Genomic DNA, 25,445 nt, shown 5'->3' with positions numbered 1-25,445 from the left:
CCTGTTGGCCTTTCGTATTTCTTTGGAGAAACATCTATTCAGTTCCTTTGCCCATTTTTAAATTGGATTATTTCCTTTCTTTTGCTATTGGATTGTATGACTTCTTTATATATTTTGGATATGAACCCAGCAATCTGTACTTATTTATTTATTTATTTATTTATTTATTTATTTATTTTTGGCTGCACTGGGCCTTCGCTGCTGCGCGTGGGCTTTCTCTAGTTGCTGTGAGTAGGGGCTACTCTTCATTGTGGTGCGCGGGCTTCTCATTGCGGTTGCTTCTCTTGTTGCGGAGCACGGGCTCTAGGTGCGCGGGCTCAGTATTTGTGGCTTGTAGGCTCAGCAGTTGTGGCGCATGGGCTTAGTTGCTCTGTGGCATGTGGGATCTTCCTTGACCAGGGATTGAACCCGTGTCCCCTGAATTGGCAGGCGGGTTCTCAACCACTGCACCACCAGGGAAGTCCCAGCAATCTGTACTTTAACAAGCCCTCTGGTGCACACTAAAGTTTGAGAACCACTGGCATAAGGCAATGTAAAATGTAAAGGCGGGATTCAAACCATAGTATGATCTAAGCTAACACATACTGAGTGCTATGGTTTCCCAGGAGCTCATGTAATTTCCACAACCACCTTACGCTGTGTTGATACTATTGTTACTCCCATTTGACACGTCAAGAAATTAAGGTGTAGAGAGATGGAGAGACTTGCCTAAGATCATAGAGCTACTGAATAGCAGAGTTGGGACCCCAAAACCGGGTTTCTCCACTGCCAAAGTGCATGCTATCAAGCACTGTGTCAGCATTTCCCCTGAGTGTGGGCCACAAGCATCACCGGTAAAGATGAGGTAGCCTCAGGGGGTAGTACCTGAATGTTCATTTGACACTCCAACAGCTATGTATTTTTTTTAAATATTTATTTGGCTGCGCCAGATCTAGTTTCTTGATCAGGGATCTAGCCCAGACCCCCTGCACTGGGAGCTCAGAGTGTTAACCACTGGACCACCAGGGAAGTCCTATGTATTTATTTTTATGTGTCATAGAAAAAATATATATAACTAGCATTCCAAGCTCATGATTTCAATAGTAACAGCGTTTCCCTTTAAAATGAGTGAATTTTATTAAAAGTTAGTTGCTTTAATGAAAAGTATTTATTTGGCCATGCTGTGAGGCTTGTGGGAACTTAGTTCCCTGACCAGGGATTGAACCCAGGCCCTCAGCAGTGAGAGTGCTAAGTCCTAACCACTGGACCACCAGGAAATTCCCTTTAATGAAAAAAAAATTTTTTTTTAGCTGCACCACATGGGATCTTAATTCCCTGGCGGAACCCGTGCCCCCTGCAGTGGAAGCACAGAGTCCTAACCACTGGACCGCCAAGGGAATTCCCAAAAAATCTTAACAAATGTACTGCTATGCACAGATATTGCAAATATGGTAGAGACGGTTAACAGTGAAGTATGGGAAATAATGCTAAGCCAACCTCAGTTACTTTAAAAATATATAGTGTATTTTACAGTATATAAATAGTACCTTATTTTTAAAAACTAATTGATTGATTTTTGGCTGTGTTGGGTCTTCGTTGCTGCATGTGGGTTTCTCTAGTTGTGGAGAGCAGGGGCTACTCTTTGCTGCAGTGCGTGGGCTTCTCATTGCGGTGGCTTCTCTTGTTGTGGAGCACAGGCTCTAGGCGCGTGGGCTTCAGTAGTTGTGGCACGTGGGCTCAGTAGTTGTGGCTCATGGGCACTAGAGTGCAGGCTCAGTAGTTGTGGCGCATGGGCTTAGTTGCTCTGTGGCATGTGGGATCTTTCTGGATCAGGGCTCAAACCCGTGTCCCCTGCATTGGCAGGTGGATTCTTAACCACTGTGCCACCAGGGAAGTCCCCCTACAAGTCCTTTTTTAAGGTACTGTTGGGACTTCCCACATGCCGTGGAGCAGCTAAGCCTGTGCGCCACAACTACTGAAGCCCGCGCACCCTAGAGCCCACGAACCGCAACTACTGAGCCCGTGTGCTGCAACTATTGAAGCCCGAGTGCCTAGAGCCCATGCTCTGCAACAAGAGAAGCCACCACAACGAGAAGCCCTCGCACCGCAACGAAGAGTAGCTCCCGCTCGCCACAATTAGAGAAAGCCTGCACGCGCAGCAACAAAGACCCAATGCAGCCAAAAATAAATAAATTTTTTTTTAAAAAGGGACTTGTAAAATAGACTGGATTCTAGGTAAAAATGTGCATGCTGAAGCATTTAGAGGGAGGTGTATTGCAGTCAACCTCCTACTTTGAAATGCATCACAAAAATAAGTTGAACTAAGGAAAGGATAGATTTGCATGGAAGGTTGGCTACACGACAAAGCAACTAGAACAAAACATTCATTGTAGAACCCAGGTTGTACATACATCAGTACTCATTGTGTAAGTTCTTTCAACTTCTCTGTAGGTTTGGAAACTTACATGTTGGGAAAAAAATGCATATAGATTGTCCCACACAGTGAATGAATGAGTAAATGAATAAAGGAATTAACAAATAAGCAAAGCCTCAAAGACTAGACAATTTGCTGAAAGACTTTCTTTACACGCTCCTGTATATATTCCAAAGTGAACTTACTGCTTTTATAATAGAAGAAAATGTTTTTTCAGAAAGAAAAATGGCACAAGAGTCAATTGATAAAATAGGCATTTATTCTGAAGGCATAATGCCAAGAAATTCCCCAAAAGCAGCTTGGGAGTGGAAGAAAACTGCTGCCCCTCCATCAAAGGGGAACACCATCTCAGCACTTTTCTACATCCCAGCCGTGTAGGGATGGCTGGGGGCAGAGCTCATGGGTGGGCTCTGGGCTGTGGGCCTGGGGTCGGTCTGACCTGCCCACCTGTCAGTGTGGGCCCAGGTCAGTGTGTCCTATGTTCCAAGGAGTCAGAGTGTCAGGAGAGCTGGCAGAGGAAGTCGTGCAGAGGCAGGGCCAGGAGGCCTGACAGTGAGATCCCCAAGGTGTCGGAGATACAGGCGGTTGCCATGGCAAACTCCCGGTGCTCACTGCTGGTCTGGGGAGGGTGGGGAGCAGGGGTGAGGCTTCAGTCCTAGCTACTCCTGCCTGGCATTTTCCAAGAGAGGCCACCCACCCACAGCCCTCGACCGACTGGTGCTGACCTCCAGGGCAATGTTGTGAAAGGTGTTCACGTAGGCCGCGCCCCCCAGGAGTCCCTCATACAGAATGATCAGGAAGACGAGGTAGATGCTCGGCAGGAAGCTCAGCCACACGTCTGCCAGCAGGAAGGCCAGGTTGAGGCACTGTGGGTGCAGGTGGAGGGGAGGGCTGAGCCTGGGACCAGAGGTGGGCAGGAAGGGAGGTGCCATCCCATCCAGCGGGCCCCGGTTCTGAGAGATGCTGATGAGGGTGAGGGCTGACAGGCCTGGATCAAATCCCAACACGCAGCTGGCCTACCAGACCCTGGGATCTGGGGTAGGCCTTCTCCCTACCGCATCCCAGCATCCTAGACCTTGGGGGTCTCCTCCTCTCCTCCCTTTGCCCGTGTCACTCCTACCGCCTGCGATGCTATCCCACCTTCCCCCGCTTGGGCTCCCCTAGTCACCACCGTTCACAGCTCAGCTTGGATCAGGGTCACTCTCACTCCTATGATCTCATTCCTCCTCCCAAAGTCTCCCTGAATGGAGAGGTTCCCCTCTATTTTACCAAACTGAGGCTATGGTGAGACCAGAGGTTCTCAACTAGGCGTGACTTTGCTGTCTAGGGGACATTTGGCAACATCTGGGGATGTTCCTGGTTGTTACAACGGGGAAGGGAGGGTGTTACGGGCATGTAGTGGGCAGAGGCCAGGGATGCTGCTCAACATCCTACAGCTCACAGGACAGCTTCACAACAAAGAAGGATCCAGCTCGAAATGCAATAACGCCAAGGTTGAGAAACCGTGGCTTAGATGTTCCCACGCCTTCTAAGAAGGCTCGCTGACCCCACCCAAGGGTGTAGGTCCCTTGCTCTGTGCCCCAGTCCTTCAGGGGATCCCACTGTCCCAGTCCTCAGTGCACAGGGTTGCCTCCCCAGTGTGTAGGCCACCCCAGTGGTTCACATGCTTAATGTACACACAGATCACTTGTGGATCTTGTTACCTACACAGGCCTTGCCCTCAGAGGTTCTAATTCAGGAAGAGTGAGGTGGGCTCAGAGATCTGCACTTAAAAGAACACACCCTGGTAATACTAATATGACCCTAGAAACACTGCAGATGCTTTCATCTGGAGCATTAGGCCAGACACTTTCTGTAATGGAATTAAATGATTATAAGCCGCTAATTCTATGAAGCAGCCTTGGTTAAAATTATAGCTAAAATCATAAGCTACACTTTTCAGTGGCATCTAATGAAGAACCCTGAGTTAAGAATTGTTGATACAGGGACTTCCCTGGTGGTCCAGTGGTTAAGACTCTGTGCTTCCACTGCAGGGGGCACGGGTTCGATCCCTGGTCAGGGGACTAAGAACCCAAATGCTGTGTGGTGCGGTCAAAAAAAAAAAAGAATTGTTGATACAATCTGGGACTTTGCAGGTACAAAGCCCTGGGGTGGCAGTCCTGCTCAGACAAATAAGGAAGAAAAGTTAGAGGACATTTGCCTGCTGTTGACATAACATTAAAGTGTCATCTACCCTAATTCTCTATATTGTTATCACAGAATTGAGTTAAAATTATTAAAAAGGGCAAAGAACTTTCCTGTAAGAGTTGAAGCTTTATTTTAAAGGTGATTTTTTATATGCCCTTCTGGTCCCAAGATTATGGCCCAGAGGGATATTAGAGTCACCGAGAATAATTTGGAGGTTGCCAATGACTTGTTTTAAAGTGTTTTCAAGTCTGACCACCGAGAACTCTGACATTTAGAAACAAGTAAGAAGACATGAATGTTTAAAATCATGTTTTCTTTCCAAAAAAAAAAAAAAAGAGTTGAAGTTTTTTTAATAGTTACCTTCAGTGGCTGTAGACATATGACAATGAAACATGAATGCTGGTTAAATAAAACTCCTTTTGTTAGACTGTTGTAGGTATTTTCGTTCATTTAAAGCTTAATCACTTACATGACCTTTGCCATGAATTTGCTCACCAGCCTTGAGATAAATAACCTGTTGACTACAATGTCACTGATTCTATTGTAATTAACCATCCAGGATAAAAGAACTGAACATTTATCGTTGAAAACATTATTTGAAAGCCTGCCTCTCTGCATGAGGTTTGGGCAAATAATCATTAAATAAGTGCTTCTAGCTGATTAAGACACAATACAGATTCTTGTTCTTTCATTCTTCGCATTTCTATTTCTTACAACCATGCCTGATTTATTACATGAGGAAACTGAGGCTCAGATGAGTTCGGGGACCTGCCCTAAATCACACAGCTACTGAGTATAGAAGCTGGGATCTGCATCCAGGTTTGCCTGGCTCCTGAGGCCACTCATTTTACACAGATCCCTGCTGGCCTCTGTTCCCTGTGCTTAGAACATGACGGTATGCAATCAATAACCCCTGCTGAGGGAGGGAAGCATCGGGGCCTAGGGAAGCTGGGAGCCAAGGCAGGCGGAGAGTGAGGGCCAGGGGCTCAGTACCTGTAGCAAGGCCAGGGCCCACGTGTGGCGGATGCGACAGCAGCGGAGAGAGGAGCGGGAGGCAAAGACGCCGGCCTGGTACAGCATCTGGTACCTTCAAGGGGGCAGGGAGTAAGAGGAAGCCCCTCTGGTGCCTACTCGGCAGGGCAGCCCCTCCCAACCCCAGTCCTTATCATCAAAGGCCCGTCCCCCAGCCCACTGCCGTGCTGCCACCCACCCTCAGTTTTCTCACCAGCGGTATTGCTGAGCGTGACTCAGGAACGTGTTCCGGAAGAAGAGGAGTTCAAACTGCAGCAAAGACCAGACGGGGGAGATGGACGGGGATGTGTGGGTCCCCACCCTTATCACTATTTCCACACCCCTCCCGGCAGCCCTCACTCACAAGTCCCTGGTTGATGAAATACTCAGCAAAGTAAACCAGCACCAAGGGGACGATGTAGCACAGCAGGCCCTGGAAGGGTCAGGAGACATAAGCGGGAGGCTGGGAGACGAACACTGGCCGCAGGGGACACGCCAGAGCCACCACCCTGCCTGGCATCCAGTCCTAACCACTGGACCACTCTGTCATTACCTTAAACACGGTCCACCTTTCCTGAAGGGACAGGTGTGAGCTGGAGTCTGCAGGGGGGCAGGGAGAGAAGGGCAGGTGAGGTCGGCACACTGACTCAGAAAAGGGGTGCTGGTGTGCAAGAATCAGCCAGCCAACACAAGAGTGTGAATGCACATACGCCACTGGACTGTACAATTAAAAATGGTTAAATTGGTAAACTTCATGGTATGGATACTTTACCATGATTTTTTTTTTTTTTTTTTTTTTCGGTATGCGGGCCTCTCACTGCTGTGGCCTCTCCCGTTGCGGAGCACAGGCTCCGGACGCACAGGCTCAGCGGCCATGGCTCACGGGCCCAGCTGCTCCGCGGCATGTGGGATCTTCCCAGACTGGGGCACGAACCCATGTCCCCTGCATCGGCAGGCGGACTCTCAACCACTGCGCCACCAGGGAAGCCCTTTACCATGATTTTTTAAAAAAAGTAACTAGATGAGACTTCTTCATGGCTCTTGTATAGCTTGATGGCAGTACACCCCTACCCCAACCACAGTGGGCCCTTCTTTCTGTTTTTGAACACCCAAGCTCATTCCCACCACAGGGCCTTAGCACTTGCTGTTCCCTCTACCTGGAACCTGTTCACCTGGATGTGCACAGGGCTGACTCCTTGTCATTCATATTTCAGCCCTATGAGATGTCCTCAAAAAGGCCTGTCATTTCTTGCTTTTTTTTTTTTTTTTTTTTGGCCGCACTGCACAGCATGTGGGATCTTAGTTCCCCATCCAGGGATCAAACCCATGCCCCCTGCAGTGGAAGTGCAGAGTCCTAACCACTGGACCACCAGGGAAGTCCCCCCCATCTGTCATTTCTAAGCACATCACTCTGTTATGTTCTTCTAGTACTTATCAACGTGTGAAAACAACGTGCTTCGGATTCTGTTATTTGTTTATGAATGGTACAACACATAGTCAGTACTCAGTGAGTATTTCCTGAGTAGATGAATGTGATTGGCTCTCACCATAAACCAGCACGCCTATCCACTCCCTCTTCTGACTGCCCACAGTAGAGAGGAAAAGGCTGAAACTCAGAGAAAGTGACCGCTCTGACGGTCACTGTGTCTCCTACCTGGCTTCGACTCTGGGGCCTCGCTGTTTATCAGGGGCTGCCGGGCTGCCGTGTCTGCCTCCCCTTCCCCTCCAGGGTCCTGGGGCCCAGGCGACGTGAGCAAAAAGAAATAGCTGGAAGTGGACAGAATGAGAAGAAGATTGAAGAGCCTCTGTTGGGCTGGAAAGGCCACTTCTTCCCAGGGCAGCCCCCCTCATTCCTTCTCTCCACCAAGGCCCTCCATCCCCGGCCAGAGAACTCCAACTGTGCAAAAATGCTTCTTTCTCTGGAATTGAAATGTATCTCCTTGTTGTTTCTAATCCATGGGCCCTCGTCTTGATTCCTGGCTCACACCAAGCGTGTCAGCCCTGTTTTCTTGTTGTTGTTTTTCTAATAATCGCTCTAGCTACTATTTATCACGTGTTCATTTTGTGCTAGGCCAGAAGTATCCAAAGTTTGGTCACTTATGTTTTGCCTTCATGATATTTGCCATATCCACATTCCCTCTGTGTATAATATTTCTTATTTAATATTTCCCTTTCAATTGATTCACTTTTTCTACATGGCCTTATCCTAAGCGATAATCTGTGAAATCACAGGTTTGGTCGACCAACTGAAACTTTTCCTAATTCACATGAAAATACACACAAAATGAACAGAGTCTATCCTTGTCCTCTCATTGTGGGAACCACACTGTAATGAATGCTTCACGCATGTCACCGCACGGGGAAGCAAGGAAAGCCACCACCATTTGAAATATGGGAAAACTGAGGGTCAGAGACGTAAAGTAACTCGCCCCATACAACACAGTTAACAAGTGGCAGCTCCAGAACTCAGACTCGGGCCTATCGGAGTCCAGAACCCACATCCCCCCACATGGCTGTAGGGAGCTGAAGACTGGGATCGTGATCAAGTTCTCTCTCCTCGAATCCCTCTTCCTCCCAGCCCAGGCCGCTTACCTGGCCAGCAGCAGTGCGGGTATACCCAGCATGGACAGCAGGGTGTGCTGGGGAGAGAGGCCAGCCTGGGTGAGGCCCAGGTAGGACAGTGCCCCCAGCAGCCCTGCTCCCCCAGTACCTGAGGACCACCAGGAGATCACAGCCCTGAGAAGGAGAACACAGTAGCACTAAGAAGGACCAAAGCCAGCAGTGGGACCCCCTCCCCTCACTCCCTGTTCTGCCTGCTTACCTGGGGTAGAAGGCGGTGAGTGAGAGGAAGGTGACCTCCCCCAGACCTGAAGAGATGCTAGCCAAGACCACACCTGGGGAAGGACAAGCATGGCCATACCTACCTAGCCTTTCCCCAGTAGCCCCAATCCCCTAAGGGGTGTGGCCACAGCCTCCTCTGCATCCGCACAGAGGGGCTAAAAACAGATCCCTTGGATAGGCTGGGCTCCAGATCTGAAGTAGAACCAACCCCTTCCTCTGCATGTCCTCTCATAGGGAATGGTACCTCCATCTGCCCAGTTATCAAATCAGGAGTAAGAACTAATTCTTTTTTTTTTTGGCCGCACTGCGAGGCTTGCGGGATCTCAGTTCCCCGACCAGAGATTGACCCCAGGCCACAGCAGTGAAAGCACCGAGTCCTAACCACTGGACCGCCGGAGGATTCCCAAGAACTCACCCTTGATGCCTCCTCCACCTCCATCACAGACGCTTGGTGACTACTCATCTTGATCTCCATCTAATCTGTCCATTTCCTCCCATCTTCCCCACCGCCTACCCCTCCAAATCGACCTCATCTCCCGTCCCCTATTGTGACAGTCTTAGCATGCTTCTCGGGGGTTACAAAAATAATCCCTCTCCTCTGGGAAGCTGGGGAGATTACCCCCACCAATGCTCTGTTGTAGTGCCTCTGAACCCCCCACCTGACACAAAACCTCACACTCACCACACAGGCTGATTCCCACCGAATGAGAAAAGGCAACCAGGATGAAGCTTCCAGCAGCACAAATCCCACTGGTGAGCACCCGGGGGCTGAAGGGAGATGTAGCCCGGGGGGGATGGTCACCTGCCATTCTCAGCTCCCCAGCCCTCCCGCCACCTCCTCTGCTCTCCCAGCCTCCCCACTCTCAGATCCCACCTGCCTTTCCTCCCGCCACCTCCACCCAGACCTGTAGGGCAGCAGATGAAGGCCAAGAGGAGCCAGCAATTTGATGACGAGGGTGGGAAGGATGTCTGCCAGGAGCACCGCCTGGGACCGGAGAACAGAGTGAGACCCCAGACCTTCCCAGGGACAACCCTCCCAACCAAGTGGCCAAGGAAAGATAGAAACCAGCCCATTAGACGTGCTACAAACACAGGCTCTGAAGTCACACAGATCTGAGCTCCAGTCCCAGGCCTGACGCTCCTTAGCTGTGGGTCAAGGTATTCACATTCTCTGAGCTTCAGTCTCCTTATTTGGAAAATGGGGATGATTACAGAGCCTAACTCACAGTACTGTTGTATGGATTCAATAAGTTAATATATGCTGCACACAGAAAGGGCTCAGTAAATGGCAGTCTTAATTAGTGGAGTCATGATAGTACCAGCTGGGTGCTGAGGGGGTGTGGGTGGGGTCTATAGACCCAGAGTAAGGGTAAAGGGAGGACCAGATGGGTACTCACAGCTGTGGAGACAGAATTGCAGTCAAATCGAGATGAGCTATTATGGGAGGTGGCTGTTGGGTCTGGGTCCACCTGATGGGAGACAAGAAAGTCACCCAGGGAGGCAGGAGGGCAGACAAACAGGGCCGGGCTCCATTCCCAGCTCTGCTCTAACTTGAAGGATGGCCTTGGGTCAGCACTGGCGTCTTAAGACCTCGATTCCTCTATGTGCACAAGGGGGAAGGGGAGGTTTCCATAGAAGTCTCAAACTAATGGTCCACACGCCAAAGATGGCCTTGTAAGTGGTCTTTATTTGGGTAACACACTCGGGAACTTTCATTTAAAAAATTTGGGTTTCCAGAAAAATCTGTTCTTGGACCAAATTCCCTGTTGGACCTGCAAGGTGGTAGCTGTTCCCCTTGGGCCTGCATCCTCCAGCTCATCATAGACAAGAGGTTCTCAACCAGAGATGATTATACCCTTCAGGGAACATTTGGCAATGTCTGGAGACATTCTTGGTTGTCACAACTGGAGGGTGAGGGATATGCTATTGTCATCCAGTGGGCAGAGGCCAGAGATGCTGCTAAACATCCTACAATGCACAGGAAAGTCACACAACAAAGAATTTTCCAGCCCAAAATATCAACAGTGCTGGGGTTAAAAAACCATGCCTTAGGGCTTCCCTGGTGGCGCAGTGGTTAAGAGTCCGCCTGCCAGTGCAGGGGACATGGGTTCGAGCCCTGGTCCGGGAGGATCCCACATGCCGCGGAGCAGCTGAGCCCGTGAGCCACAACTACTGAGCCTGTGCCCTGGAGCCTTCGAGCCACAGCTGCTGAAGCCCGCACACCTAGAGCCCGTGCTCCGCAACAACAGAAGCCGCTGCAATGAGAAGCCCGTGCACAGCAACGAGGACCCAACGCAGCCATAAATAAATAAATAAATAAATAAATTTTTAAAAAAAACCATGCCTTAGACCATAGTCCCACCCGGCCAACGTTTGAGTTTGCAATTGCTTTATAAGAACAAATTGATTCTTAAAGACCCTTCCTGTTCTGAGGTCTGGGAACTTTAGCCATCTTGCCCCACCCCTTAGCCACCTCATTCCATGAATTTTTCAAGTGGGTTTCTGCCCAAGGGTGAGTCCCTCATCTTCCCATAGGGACTAAACATGGTGGTGGTGGTAGAGAGGGTCACTTACATGGCTCTGGTTCCCAGGTGCTCTCTGGTGACTGAGGATGTCATGGGCAGCGCTGAGCATCACCACGTAAGAGAAGTTGTTGCAGAGGCCCAGGAGCCTGAAGTAAGCAGGACAGATCCCCCCACCCCCCAGTTTTATTGAGATATAATTGACATAGAAGAATAGACATATAGTTATATACAATCTATCCACAGTCCTAGCACCAAACCTCCCCCTTTCCTGTGCCTTCTTTTTTCTCTATCGCCAGACCCCATCCCCATTTAGTGAGAAGGTTAGAAATACAGGCTTGGAACAACAAACTTAGGTTCATATCTAATCTCTGAGACCTCTCCCAGGAAGAGAAGGAAGTTATCCTTGATGACTCTCTCCTTCAAGCTCCCACCATGATTCAGTTCCTGGGGCATTTCTCATCCACTGATCCACTGTCTCTGACTGTGGTATGGTAGAAAAATACTGGGGTCTTGAAACCCAAAGGACTATGTTCAGGTCCCAAGTCTGCCACTTCCTACTTGAGTGGCCTCAGTCTACTCATGTGTAAAATGGGGATCCAAATTTCTCTCCTGACTATCTCACAGAGTGCTGTAGAGATCAAAACAAGATAATACCCTTCATGACCCATGAAGGATCTGGTTCACTTATTCTCATCTCCCAGAGCTGCCGTCAGTGATGGGAAGGGAACAGGACCCAGCCCCAGGATATCATGTGTCCTTTTCACAAGCCTCTGAAGTGGTACTACTGCTCTTCCCATTTTACTGCTGAGAAACTGAGGCTCAGAGAGAGAGCCTCACTTCCAACCCAATCTGTTACCCAAGTCCTTGATGTTTAGGTTAGTGCTAGAAGTATTTCCCAAAGCTCAGTATTCCAATGATTTTAGGAGGTAGATGGATGACTTTTAAAAGGTAGTGATGCATTTATTTAAACGTGCATTAGGAAAATACTGGCTTTCCATCCAGAGTAGTGATTTATAGTTTTCTTTTAAAAAGTACATGTATTTACAAATTTAAAGGCTGAGTTGGATCTCCAAAATATACAAGCAGCTCATACAGCTCAATATCAAAAAAACAAACAACCCAATCAAAAAATGCGCAGAAGACCTAAATACACATTTCTCCAAAGAAGACATACAGATGGCCCAAAAACATGAAATGATGCTCTACATCACTAATTATTAGAGAAATGCAAATCAAAACTACAGTGAGGTATCACCTCACACCAGTCAGAATGGCCATCATCAAAAAATCTACAAACAGTAAATGCTAGAGAGGGTGTGGAGAAAAGGGAACCCTCATACCCGGTTGGTGGGAGTGTAAATTGATACAGTCACTATGTAAAACAGTATGGAGTTTCCTTAAAAAACTAAAAATGGAACTACCATATGACCCAGCAATCCCACTACTGGGCATATACCCAGAAAAGACTATAATTCAAAAAAACACATGCACCCCAATGTTCATAGCAGCACTATTTACAATAGCCAGGACATGGAAGCTACCTAAATGCCCATCAATGGAGGAATGGATAAAGAAAATGTGGTACATAATTACAATGGAATATTATTCAGCCATAAAAAGGAACGAAATTGGGTCATCTGTAGAGATGTGGATAGACCTAGAAAGTGTCATACAAAGTGAAGTCAGAAAGAGAAAAGCAAGTATCATATAATAACGCATGTATATGGGATCTAGAAAAATGGTATAGATGATCTTATTTGCAAAGCAGAAATGGAGACATAGATGTAGAGAACAAATATATGGATACCAAGGGGGAAAGGGGTGGGGAGGCAGGAATTGGGGGACTGGGATTGACACATATACATTATTGATACTATGTATAAAATAGACAACAGATGGGAACATACTGTATAGCACAGGGAACTCTACCTAATGCATTGTGGTAACCTAAATGGGAGGGACGTCTGAAAGGGAGGGGATATCTGTATGTGTATGGCTGATTCATTTTGTTGTGCAGTGGAGGCTAACACTACATAGTAAAGCAACCATACTCCAATAAATATTAATAAAATAAAATAAAATCCTCACAACATGGCAAGTCGCCTGCTATTATCCCATTTTACAGATGAGGAAACGAAAATTCAGAGAAACTAAAATCAAGAAGATAACCGATGACACTGAGATTTGTCTAGAAATTAAATGATTTGTTACTGATATTCATCTCAGAAATGGTCACACAGAAAATTTCAGGGACACGAATTCTGAATCTAAATAGATATTATTTTCATGAAAAAATAAAATAAAGGCTGAGTTGGTTGGGTAAAAACATGAAGAAAATATCCCTACAGGTCATATGAGAAGCTGGCCAAAAGGTGAAGGTGATAAGGGAATGAGTGAAATTTGGGAAATTTACACATGGCCTCAGGGTAAACCAAGCGGTTCAGTAGATATTTTGTGGATTCAGCTCCTTTTTGGAAGCTCAACTCTCTTTTCTCACCCCTCTTGTTGCTTCCCTCTTCCCACCCTACTTTAATTTCTTCAGGCCACTCACCAGAAGCCCACCGCGTTCTTCCAATGGGCGCCCTGACGGTCCTGCGGCGGGGGCCTAGGTGCCGGTTTGGCCTCCTCTCCTGGAAGGGGGAAAAGAAGAGGGCCTGACCCCCACCCCACTCTCAGGTGCACGATGGGCCAACGGGCGTTCTCCCGGGACCGAGGAAGTCAATCCCGTGAGGGTGGGCAGGAATACTCACCCTCTGAATCCGAAAGGCGCCGCCGAGAGCCCGCACAGCCTCCCATGGCATCAAGTTCAGGTCCCCCGAGGGGTCCAAAGTCAGCGAGAGTTCAGAGTTGGCTCCGATGAGGCGGATGAGGGTCTACGACAGGTGAGAGGGATCAACACCGCATTGCCGGTCCCAGCTCCGGCTTCTTCGCTGCACTGGCGCCTCCACGAGCCACGGCCCTAACCCCAGGCTCCATCTTGCGCCCTCGTACGCCCCACCACGCCCCCCTCGTCGGACTCTGCCCCCGCCCCCTCTAAAGCAGAGGGCCCTGCAGCCTGTACCTTTAAGAGCACCTGAACCTTCCGCACCCAGTAACGACGGGTCACGTGACAGCACCCGTGGGTCCCTCATCACGTGCTTGAAGGTCCTCACCACTTCCGGGTCTTTTCTCGATCTTCTCTTTAGACATACCCAGCTTCAGGGCGGGGGACTGAGAGAGGCTGGGTGGGTAGGATCAGCAAGAAGAACCATGACGTTAGCTGGGGACGCCCAAGGCCGTGATCTACCGTACCAGCACTAATCATGGCTGCGAATGGCTTCAGCTCCTCTGCAACTGCCAGAAATAAATATGGCCACCTGCCTAGCCGGTACTGTTTCTGGCTGACAACAAAGGCAGCCAGCTTCAGGTCATTCTTATTTCTATCTGTTACCTTTAGATTGCTTTAGAAACTGCATATAAAGATAACACCCACCTAAAAAGATTTCATGAATTGTCTGTTGGCAGTATCCAACGTGGTTAAGAGAGCCCTTTTCTCAAATTATCTTAGAACCAAGGTAGTAGTCCAACCCTGGTTTTACAGATGAGAAAACAAAAAGGAAAGTTACTGATGAACATACGACGTTAGACCTAAAGGTGACCTTAGAGACTTGGCAATAAGAAATAGAGCACCAGAGGCAGGGGTGCTGGCTGCTGCAGGATTCCTGCCTGCATTAAGGGTGCTTAGACCAGATGATTCTAAGGCCCAAGATTCTGATTCTGTGATCTCATCTAGTTCCTCTGATTGGAAATTTGGAAAGTGAGGCTCAGGGTGGGGACCCAAGGAAGAGGTGTCGATTAAGGTCACTTCACAAAGTCCCAGATAAGGAGCGATTATTCTCTTACCTTCCTCTAGGTGGTAAAGCAACATCCTGAATTTTCTTCATCACGTCTTTCCCTTGCTCATCTCTCTTGTGGGCTTCCAACAGTCAGTGCCCACCTCTCCCAGCTCTTTCTCACCACCAGGCCCTCAGACTGCTGTTTAAAATGTACCCCCTTTTGTCTGCTTCCCAGATCACTCAACCAATGAAAAATGGGATCCTACTACCCATGCAGGTCTCTAGAAATTCAGCAACGTGTCATACATGGCTTCCACCTTCAAGGAACTCAAAGGAGGGTGGGAGGTAGACGTGAATAACCACAGTACAAAGTTTAGCCAAGTTTCGTTTCGCAAGAACGACTACAGGTGAGGAATGGACATTGGAGCCACCAATCCAGCCCCTTCTTCCTCTTGGGGAAGCATTAATGACCCTGAAATGAGAAGCCAGAGGTCTTACCAGCCCCCTCCTCACTCCTACTCCTTGTCCCCAGGCAAAACAGGAACCACAAACCCCAGCTTCCTCTCACAGAGAGGCTGTGGCTTTGGGGGGAGACGGAAACGGCCAAGGTGTAAATACAAGACCTGAGTCACTTGAGCTGCAGTTGCCACATGCCCCCTCCCCCCTCCCCAATTCTGAGGTCTCCTGCTCCCGCTTTTTCCTTTCAGTCCTCCTCCCTTGCCCTTTAGCTCCGAATGTACACCACCTGAGTCCCCTGTGTGATATACACCCACTTCCCAGCCTGGGCTGGAAGCAGCCGTGGGCATTGCAGAAGGTGGGCAGGGCTCGGGGTGGGGGTGCGTCAGGGAGAGACAGGGGAAGAGGAAGTGTCTTGGGTCGTGGGGAAGACTGGCTTGGTGGGTGGGGACAATCATTGTCAGCTTTCTGGACACACAGACAGAGACAGACAGGATGGATTTCCTCCGGCTACATCTCCCTGGGCTGCATCAGGCCTTGAGGGGGGCACTGGTGAGAGGGGCAAAGAGAGGCCAGAGATTTTCACCCTGCTCCCTCGGGCCTCACCTTCCTTTCTCCCTTTGAGCTTCTCCTCAGACTCAAGATTCCTTCCCCACGAGCCCGATCTTCTCTGGATTTCAATCCCCTCATCTCCACAAACACATCCACACACCTCTAATCTAGGCCGTTTCCTGCTCCTCCTGCAGATCCTGTCTCCCTCCTCCTTCTAGATCCTAGAACCCCTCTTCCTTCCCCCGAGTCCCTCTGGCCCAGGGCCCCGAGGGAGAGGGCTGGGCTTCCCCTTAATACCTTTGTCCCCATCCCTCTTTTCTTCCAGGAGTCTTTCAGCACCTTTGTCTCCTACCTTATGGGAGATGATGTCCCCACTGCAGAGAGGAAGGAGGCGTGTGCAGCTGAGGAAATGGGGGAGGTGGCTGCAAGAAGCCTTGGGGGCAAGGTAGAGGAGGAAGCCCAGGAGGCCATGGAGGGCCTTGGAGGCAGCCAAAGCAAGGGGGATGGAGGGCTGAGAGGGCCTGGAGAGGCTGGAAGATGCCAGGAGGAAAGCTCAGCTACAGAACAGACCTGGGGTGGGGGACAAGGCAGCTCCCATGGGTCTCAAGCAGATAGGCAGGACACTGGGGCCTGGGAGGCAGCCACGACCACTAGATGCCAGCATCCAAGTATCCCCCTGGAGCCCAGAAGGAAGTCTGATGCAGGGTCTGAGGCTGGTCAAGACAGGAGTAGCCAAGCCCAGGAGAGTCAGCAGCCCGATGAGCAGGAAGTGAAGAGAGAGAAGACACTGAGAACCTGGGAACGGGAGGAGGATGAGGAAGAGGTCAGGACAACAGAGCCAGGCGTGGCTGGAGGGGCGGAGTCAGAAGGGACCTGGCACAAGGAGCTTGAGAGGAAGGCGAGTGTTGATGGGCAAAAGGTGGCAGAGGACAGAAAGGAGTCAGAGCAGGGGGTTGATGAGACAGCTGCAGAGGAGATCCAGGGGCCTGGGGCCAAAGGGGCTGGGAGGGAAGAAGAGGTGGTAGTGGTAAGGGGTGGCCAAAGCACAAGGGCGCAGGGGACACATGAGCCAGGGGCAGGATCTGAGGACAGGGAAACCTCAGGCAGGGAGGAGGCTGACCTCCCAGGGGTTGGGGAGACTGAACATGGGGCAGTCCCAGGAGAAAGGATCCCGGAGGGTACTGGGAGAGTCTGGACCCTAGAGGAGACCTCCAAGGGAGACCAGGAGGAGGAGGAAGTGGATGAGAATAGAGAGGCTGAAGTGAGCCTCTTCCCCAAACAGCCCCAGGCCCTGGGAACCGAGAGAGTGGAAGAAGCGGCCAAGGACCAGGCAGCAGGGTGGGAAGCTGAGGAAGGTCAGGAGTCAGAGGCGGAGGGAGGGGAGGGCTTTGAGGGCCAGGCAGATCAGGCTGAGGAAGAGGCTGTGGAGAGGCAAGACTCGGAGATCAGGGCTGCTCAAACCAGTCTCAAGGAGGTGGTGCAGGCAGAGGAGGCCGAGCAACAGCAGAAGAGTTGCTGGGCTGCAGAGGCTGAGCTGCTCCAGGACAAAGTAGCAAATGAGGCTGAAGGTGATGTTGACTTGGAGGCAACCCCAGAGGCCAGGCCCAAGAAGGAGTTCAGCAGGGAGAGGGGTGAGGAAGAGGCTCAGACAAGGGGAGAAGCACTGGAGGTGGGGTGGGGTGGCCTTGAGCACAGGGTCACTGAAGGCCAAGAACCTGAGCTGGTGGGAGGCCCCCAGACCCCCACAGAGCAACTTGAGGAAGGGCAGGCATGTAAGGAAGAGCTCTGGAGCATTCCAGCCCTGAGCAGAGAGGAGACAGAGAGGAGCCTGGAGGAATATCCCAGGAACGTGGGGTATGTAGAACCTAACAGCTCTGTGGCAGAAGCCTGGGAAGACAGCAGAAGGGATGTGGAGAGAGGGAACACCCAGGAGGAAAAAGCAGGTGCTGAAGAGGGGAAGGAGGAGGCTACAGGAGGCCAGGCACCGGTGGCGGAAGCTGAAGGAGGCCGAGAGTCTGCACGACCAGAGGTCCCAGAGGCAGGCGAGGAGTGGATGAAAGTAAAGGAAGCCTGGCGTGGAGCAGAGACCCAGGAGCTGGGTGGAAGGCAGGGAGCAGAAGCAGGGACCGTCCAGTCATTGGGAGAGTCAGACGCCACAGAAACCAAGGAGGAGGAGGTGGAGTCCGCCGTGCCCTGGAGGGTAGACAGAACATCCAGGAGAGGCTGGAGGCTGGAGGTGGAGGCTCCGAGTCTCCAGAACAGCGACGACATGGAGACAAATTCTTTGGCTACCGAGATCGTGGAGGATAAGGCAGCTCTGGATGGAAGGGCTCCTGGGACTGGGGACAGGCCCGGCAGAGAGGCTGAGGAAGCATTCGGGAGAGACTGGGACTCAGAGGGGAGAGAGGAAGCCGGCGGAGGTGAGGACCTGGTAGAGGCTGCAGAGGGGGAGGAAACAGGTGGGCAGGAGTTTGGCCTGGAGGGCTCAGCAGAGGAGGAGGTGCCTGGCAGAGGTGGCCAAGCAGAGGCTTCTGAGGCCACTCGGGAGGGTGAGCCCGGGCAACAGCAGGCTGAGGTGGAGCAATCCGCAGTAGCAGAAGGAAGCTGGGGGATGGATGGCGTTACCTCGGGCTCCCAGGTGGTGAGGGTAGAGGGCCTCCCAGGAGGGTACACACTGTGGGAAGAAGAGGCTGGAGGATGGCAAGCAACAGAGCAGGGGCAAAGCAGTGAGGGGCAGCATGAGGACAAGCACCCCGAGGGAGAGGCACAAAGGCCCCTTGCAGTGGAGGATATCGAAGTGACTGGAGACCAAAAGGCAGAGGCCAAGGAGATTGATCCAGAAGGCCTGGAGGACGTCCAGGGCCAAGAGGACCAGTCAACCAACCAGGACCCTGCAGAGGCTGAGCCTGGACCATGCGGGGAGGCCACCGGGAGCGCCAGAGGGGATGCTCACAGCAGCTGGAGTGAGGTGAGGGCTCCAGGTAGGGTCCTGGGCTGGACAGAGCAGAATCTCGAAGCTGAAGCCGGCCCCGTGGTAGCCCGTGCCCTCTTCCCTGTAGGCCCTGCTCCCCGGGGCTCGCCTGGACGTCTCTGTCCCGAGGAGCCGAGCCCTCCTCTCCCGCAGCTCCTCACAGCGCCGCTCCCGGCCCTCTTTCCGACGGACCCCCGCCCCCGAGCAACCGCAGGAGCCTCCTAGCCCCCCACCGGAGGAAGAGCTGGTAGCCCCCGAACAGAGACTTCTCGAGCCAGAGCACGCCCCGGAGCCAAGCTCCTCCAGTCCTGAAGGGACTCCATTGCCAGTCAGAAGGCCCCTGGGACAGAGGTAAGCACAGGGGGAGGTGACCGGCCTGGGATGGGGAGGAGGCTGACGGCACCTGGACACCAGCTCCCACGGCCTGTCTTCCGTCTGCAGGTTTGGCCTGGCACACCCTGGCATGATGCAGGAGCTGCGAGCCAGGCTGGGCCAGCCAAAGCCCCAGTGACTGGGATGTGAGGCTCAGAAGGCTGGGTTGAACCCTGCTCAGCCTGACTCCCTCTGCCGCTTTGGACGCATCCTTTCCACCCTCTGGGCCTTAGTTTCTTGGTGTGTCATTCACGGAGCAGACAGAACCAGATGTCTGCGAGAACCATGAACTTAAGGAGTCTGACTCTCCAATGTGGCTGGTGGACCACTGCCCCGCTGGGGTCATCTCTCTCTGATGGCCTGCCTTGCCTACCTCCCCAACCTGTCTCAGCTGCTTGGAGGACTGAGTGAGGACAGAGACAGTTCTCCCCACGTCCTTCCCTCTCTACTGCGCCCACTTCTCGACGCCCCCCATTCTCAACCCCCCACCAGGCCCTGGAGAGCTGTGTAGGACTAACGCAAACCTCTGGGGTTGAAGCCGGTCTCGAGGAAGAGGTCAGGAGGGCCAGTGGCACTCCATTTGCAATCAAAGAGAAGCAGACCAGCTGCCTTGAGCTTCCAACATGGGAGCTCAGTCTCAGAACTCTGCTGGTTACTACGGCAGCCACCAGTTGAACAAGCCAGAGTTGGGGAAGGTGGGCCAGGAACCCCAAAAATGTAAGGTCAGAGGGGAGTCCAGGGTAACCAGAAGCTGCAGACTCTGTTCCAGGGCCCCTTTGCATGTCAGACACCCCTTCTCTGAAAAGAAGCCGAGGCAGAGAGAGGGTGAGAGTGCTTTATTAAGCACCCAGCGTGGCAGCCTAGTCTGAGGATGACTAGCAGGTCCCCAAAACAATAAATAAACCGTTTTTCTAAACAATAAATAAATATCTAAGAAATAAATATCTGGCAAGGACTGGAGGGGCCTTAAGTTATTGGATAGGGTCTGGGGTGGGAGACCAGTGGAGTCGTGCCTTGTCTAAGGCAGATGAGCCAGAGCCTGTCTGCTGGCCCAGACTCCAGCCCTCAAGTCCTGATGGGTGGAGGGAAGGGACTAAGAAGTCACCCTCCATCAGGGCTGGGAGCTGGGTGTGGGGAACCCCAAGGCCTGGGCTGGGTTCCCGGCCTGGGAGAGCAGCAGCAGGTCCCTCACCGCCCGAGACAAGACAATTTCCAAGGAGTGTAGCGACTGGTAGGTGTAGAGGAGCTGGGGCCAGGACACCTGGGCTGACATCTGCAAGGGGCCGCCCAGAGCCCCTGGGAGCAGCCCCTCCCCCTCCTCATTCTCCTCCTCCTCAGGGAGGTTGAATCCTGCAGCCAGCACCTGTGGGGAGAGACCCATGGGTCAGAGAATGGCCCGCCTCAGACCCTGAGTGAATCCTTGCTTCTTTATGTGCCCAGTGGTGCAGAATGACATCAGAGACCACAGGGGCATGATTTCCCTGGACAACCCCTACTTCGCATCTTCCATTATGTCATCATTTCATGTGAGCTGCCTGATTTTTTTTTGGTTCAAAAAAATGGAAGTCACAGAGCAAGATGGTACTCATGGAGATGGCTCTCACTCATCCAGGATTGCCCGGGGGATTGGGGGCTCTGGAAGTTCCTCTCTTTCTCTCTCTCTCTTTCTCTCTCTTTTTTTTTTTTTTTGCTGTGCCATGGGGCTTTCGGAATGTTCCCCTACCACGGATAGAACCCGGTCCCTGGCAGTAAAAGCCTGGAGTCCTAACCATTAGGCCACCAGGGAACTGGAAGTTCCTCTCTTAAGCGTCATCTTAAGATCAGAAATGGGCAGAAAGGTGATATGGTTAGTTTTTATGCTGTTTTCATTTTCTATTCTTTTATTAAGGGTAAAATTCCTATTTCCCTTTGAAATGTTCAGGAGAATCTGGTGATGTCAGAGGATGAGGGAGAAGGGAACGTACTTTGTTTGATGTAGGGCCTGCTGATGCCAGATGCTGTCCTGGCTTCTCTCATTTAAGACCAAGACCCCAAGAGAAGGCAGAGTTTCAGGGGGCAGAGGTAGGACCTGGTACACCTACACACACACACACACACACACACACACACACTCAGAGGATCTGGAGCATCTCCTTCCAGACTTATCCTACCTCTGGGCAGGGGGTGTTTTAAAAGGGAACCAATGAGCCTCAGTTTTGAGTGTTAGTCTCTGGGGGTCGAGGAGGGTGGGTGGGCACTCTACCTGGAAGCGGAGATGCTGCTGCAAATCTCGGAGATCCAGCCTCGTGGCCCACAGCTTCAACCTCTCTGAACTGGTCCAGAACCCCTGGCTCCCCAGCCCTCCCAACAGGGTATGGAAGGGGTGAAGTGCCATGGAGAGGAAGCGGAGTCTTTCTGGGTCCTGTGGAAGGGGAAGGAAGGCATCAGGAAAGGCCTGCAGGCCAAGGATGACCCACTTCAAACCCAACCCCATCTCTATTTGGGTCCCATTCCCAGCATGAACTCCAATCCCCATTCCGTCCCCATATCTTTTCTCATCCTTAACCCCATCTCCATCCCTACTCCCTTCCTATGTTCATCACCATTCCCATCTCCACTGTCTCTGATCTCTATCCTATCTCCTCTTCCAACCTCATTTTCAGTCACACTCGAGCTCATCTCCAACCCCCAACCCCATCTCCATCCTTCTGTCACTCTCTACCCACAACCCCATTCCATTCCCTTCTCTACTGCCCTGCCCCATCTCCATCTCCTCACTTGTTTTCATTCTGTCTTCAACTTCTTTCCCATCCTTGTTCCCATTCTTATCCCAATTCCATCCCTCTTTCTTGTGTCCAGCCTCAATGTCACCATCTCTCCATCCCATTTCCAACTCTACCCACCCCCATTCCATCCCATCCTCACCAGCGATCCCCATGCTTTCTCTATCCCCCACTTCATTTTCACTCTCATCTCCAACCTTCTTCCCATCCCTAACCTCTTACCATTCTCACTCATAATACCAACTCCACGCCTCCTCCATACTAATCTCTAACCCCAATCCCATTCTTTTCCCATCCCCACATCTTTCCTTGCTCAGCTTCATTCTTACCTTCTTCCTAATGCCATTTCTTTATTCCAGCCTCATCTTTATATTCAGTGACCTACCCAGCCACATCCAGATTCTCTCCCTCAGTTTATCCCCAAATCCATCTTCAATTCAATCCCCAACTTTATCTCCATCCCTGCAACCCAGCCTTATTCCCAGTTTGCCTGTCCCACCGCGCCAGTCCGCCACTCACAGAGAGGCCACGCCAGGCCTGGAAGGTCAGGGAAACGTTGGGGAGCTGCTCTCCCAGGGGCAGAAGGTCCAGGTTCACTCCTGGCAGGTGAGATTCAGCCTATGGGGCAAGGTCTTTTAGTGGGGGCCCGAGGGGATTGGGGATCTTCCCATCCCCAGAGCCAGCTGCATTAGGGAGACTCACAAAGTCACGGGCCTGGACCCGAACCTCGGAGAGCAGCTTCCTGGAGAGATGCAGGCTGACCTTGAACTCCCTCTGCAACTCCTGCAGGCTCCGGAGGGGCCTCCCTGGGGGCCTCGGGAATCCCCAGACACCAGCGCGAGCCAGGAGCAAGGAGAGTAGCAAAAGGCTGAGCCCTGGAGCAATGAGGAGGGGGTGGGCGAGATGAGGGTAAGAGCTGGAGAAGAACTCAGGAAAAGGAAAGGACCGTGCCTTTTCTGAGCCTGTGCTACAGGCACGCTCTGTGTGTCATCTCACTGACCCCTCAAAGCCACTAACAAGCTGTTGAGACACCATATGGCATCTCTGTACAGTGAAAGGAAAGTGCCCCTTCCCCCAGGCAGACACAGTCTTGCACAGAGTGCCCGCCTTTTCAAGCAGATCTCGGGCTGGATCTTGAACCTCACTATGTCCCTTGGCCAAGTGTCTTTCTCAGTGAACAAACTGCACAAGGGTATGTGGCAGCCTGGGTGCTATTATTCTCCCTATTTTGCAGATGGGGAAAGTTAGGCTCAGTGAGGTTGACTTGCCCAAGGGCACATAGCCAGAGGGTGAGGGGACCAGGACGGGATTCCAGATCTGCCCAAATGCAGAGCCTGCATGCTTCCCCCAGGGAACTCAGAGGAGACCGCCACCTCCCCTGGCGTGGGCACAGTCTGTTCTGCCAAGGATTCCCCGGGCTCAGCCAGGCGGCTCTGATGGCCTGAACCAGGGCCCCAGGGGTGGGCTGATGATGCTGAGGCTCTATCCCAGGGAGTCAGAAGGACAGATTGGTCCAGCCTCCCCCAAGGCAGGTAGATCACTCTGCAGGGTGGGAGGAACACGGGGTGCCAGGAGAGGGAGGAGGGTCTGGAATGGGAGGCTGAACCTCTGTTTCTCATTTGGGTTCTTCCCTTGAACAAGTCACGTCTTATCTCTGTGCCTCAGGCTCCCATCTGTAAAATGAGGGAGTAAGACTGGCTGATTTCTGAAAGTGCTTCCTGCCCTGCATTTCCTGGAAAGAAGGAAGAGGGGCAGTGGGGCTGGAGCTCTGGGAAGAGGGCAGTTTCTTCTTCAGGGAGAGGAAATCTAGCAATCGCTAGGGAGTTACACAATTCTCCTCGAAACCCAAACCAAAATTGGTCACTAAGTTGAAGTCTATTCCTGCTCCGCCTTCTCTCCATGCCTCTTTCCGATCCATCCTTGACCTTTAAGCCCTGGGCTCTGCTCCTCGAAATGTACTCTCTGTAAAGACTAAGGGGAGATTCTGGGCGCTTCCACTACCCCCATGGACTTAACACAGGTGGTGGGTCATGCCTGCAATCTGTAACATTCAGGCTCCCTGGCTTGGGGGCTGCTCTGGGACCCTGGAGACTTAAGGCAGACTGGGGTTCTTCCTAGCTCTATGGGTGGGCACCCCCAGGCCCTGGTGGATATTGCCCACCCAGAACTGAGCTGTGCCGTCTCCTACTGACCCCCTGCTTTCTGCCTGAGCTCTGGAGCCCCCAGACCCTTCCCTTGGTTTCTCCTTCCCCTCTGCAGCCAATCCTGGGGCTTTCGCCTGGCCTTTGAAGGTTCTGTCCCCGTCTTTCAGCCCTTGGTCCCTACTCTGACCCTACCATCGGCTCCTCTGTCCAGAGCTCTTTCCAGCCTCTGAGCTCTTCAGCCACCAGCTGTAGCTTGGACCTCCTTCCAAGCTTCAAACTCCAGACCCTTGACCCAGTTAGGCTGCTGACTCCTTGGCCCCAGCCCCCTGCTCCTGCTGTTCTTCCTATAGCCAGCCCCAGTTCTCAGCCAAGCTGATTGGCCCCTGCTCATTCACCCCAAATAAATGCTTCATTTATGCGCCTGGTCCTGATCCTGGTCAAAGCACCTGCCCAACTCTCCCCATTCATGCCAGTCAAGTCTTCCCATCCTCAGCCCAGCCCTCACCAAACTTCCACCCTTCTATAGAACCCTGTCCCCCCATTCATGCCAACCAACCTGCCCTGCCCCATCCTCTGCCCAGCCCTGGCTTGATCACTACCCCTCTGCCCCAGCCCCTCTCCCCAGTTTATGCCTGTCTCACTCCCATCCTCCAGTCAGCTGTATCCTGTATCCTTAGTCTTGCCCACATAATAGCACCTCAGCCCTTGGCGCCCATCCACAGCAGGCAAGTTCACCCATCCTCTGCCCACTCTCAGCCAAGCCCCCCACCCCTCTGCCCCAGCCCTGGCCTCAAACTCACGCCAGCCAAGGTCGCCTGCCATCTGGCCCATGGTGGGGCCAGCCTCTTTGGACAGCCATCTCCCGGGCAGGGGGAGTCTTATACTGGGGGCTGCGCCCGGTTTCACTTTCCGTCCTGCTTGTACTTTCGGCTTTGTGTTCACTCAGTCTTCCCTCTCACCACCCCTTGCTAAAATGGGGAAATGTGATTTCCCTTCCCAGAGGGGGTGGGAGGTGCAGTGAGGGTGGTGAGAAGCTGGAGTTTCGGTCAATCCCAGCTCCTGACTCCCTGCTGCTCTACCAGGTCCAGCCCTGCCCTCACTTCCCCACTCTTGGGTGAGCCACCCCGCTCTGCTTGCTGGTAGATCCCAGAGACTCTAACCCCCTCCTGTTTCTCTTCTTTGTCATCATCATCCTAGTGCCATCACCAGCTCACTGTCCTTCAAAAGACGGATGGCCAGGTAAGGGGATTGCCCATTAGAGGGGACTTGGGGTTTTGAGTCATCCTTACTCTCTTCTGGTTTACCAGATGGCTGAGGGAGGGAGTGCCAGGGAAGTCAGGGCTCAGTGGGTAGCTGGGATGGGGTTTTGTGTGAGGCGGTGGGGTCTCAGTCTGGG

At 52.0% G+C, this 25,445-nt stretch overlaps 3 protein-coding genes across 5 annotated transcripts; 1 reads left to right on the top strand and 2 right to left on the bottom strand.

The window, feature by feature from the left end:
- Positions 1–2,650: 2,650 nt before the first annotated feature.
- On the bottom strand, positions 2,651–14,241 carry CLN3 (CLN3 lysosomal/endosomal transmembrane protein, battenin). Of its 3 annotated transcripts, none has more exons than XM_060120214.1 (15): positions 14,039–14,241; positions 13,728–13,850; positions 11,027–11,123; positions 9,850–9,921; positions 9,358–9,437; positions 9,135–9,220; positions 8,433–8,505; positions 8,204–8,347; positions 7,266–7,378; positions 6,165–6,211; positions 5,976–6,044; positions 5,826–5,881; positions 5,594–5,687; positions 3,139–3,279; positions 2,651–3,032 (listed from the first exon to the last, which is right to left on the bottom strand). In XM_060120214.1, exons 3-15 carry the CDS (start codon positions 11,084–11,086, stop codon positions 2,913–2,915), a joined length of 1,155 nt encoding a protein of 384 aa, XP_059976197.1. In that variant the 5' UTR covers positions 11,087–11,123; positions 13,728–13,850; positions 14,039–14,241; the 3' UTR covers positions 2,651–2,912. The 3 variants fall into 3 exon arrangements, with proteins under 3 accessions (XP_059976197.1, XP_059976195.1, XP_059976196.1); XM_060120212.1 differs by lacking the exon at positions 14,039–14,241 and adding an exon at positions 13,529–13,631 and having other exon boundaries at positions 13,728–13,968; XM_060120213.1 differs by lacking the exon at positions 14,039–14,241 and adding an exon at positions 13,529–13,607 and having other exon boundaries at positions 13,728–13,968.
- On the top strand, positions 13,834–19,992 carry APOBR (apolipoprotein B receptor). Its single transcript, XM_060079214.1, has 6 exons — positions 13,834–13,859; positions 13,947–14,095; positions 15,521–15,606; positions 16,126–18,768; positions 18,860–19,122; positions 19,213–19,992. Exons 1-6 carry the CDS (start codon positions 13,834–13,836, stop codon positions 19,280–19,282), a joined length of 3,237 nt encoding a protein of 1,078 aa, XP_059935197.1. The 3' UTR covers positions 19,283–19,992.
- IL27 (interleukin 27) lies at positions 19,972–24,880 on the bottom strand. The gene is made up of 5 exons (XM_060079213.1): positions 24,850–24,880; positions 22,608–22,780; positions 22,425–22,523; positions 21,386–21,544; positions 19,972–20,506 (listed from the first exon to the last, which is right to left on the bottom strand). Exons 1-5 carry the CDS (start codon positions 24,878–24,880, stop codon positions 20,255–20,257), a joined length of 714 nt encoding a protein of 237 aa, XP_059935196.1. The 3' UTR covers positions 19,972–20,254.
- Between the last annotated feature and the right edge of the window lie 565 nt (positions 24,881–25,445).

The sequence above is a fragment of the Mesoplodon densirostris genome, chromosome 16 (assembly GCF_025265405.1).
Source record: "Mesoplodon densirostris isolate mMesDen1 chromosome 16, mMesDen1 primary haplotype, whole genome shotgun sequence".
Taxonomy (NCBI): domain Eukaryota; kingdom Metazoa; phylum Chordata; class Mammalia; order Artiodactyla; family Ziphiidae; genus Mesoplodon; species Mesoplodon densirostris.
The sequence above is the reverse complement of the archived record's forward strand: the minus strand, read 5'-3'. Positions and strand labels throughout refer to the sequence as shown.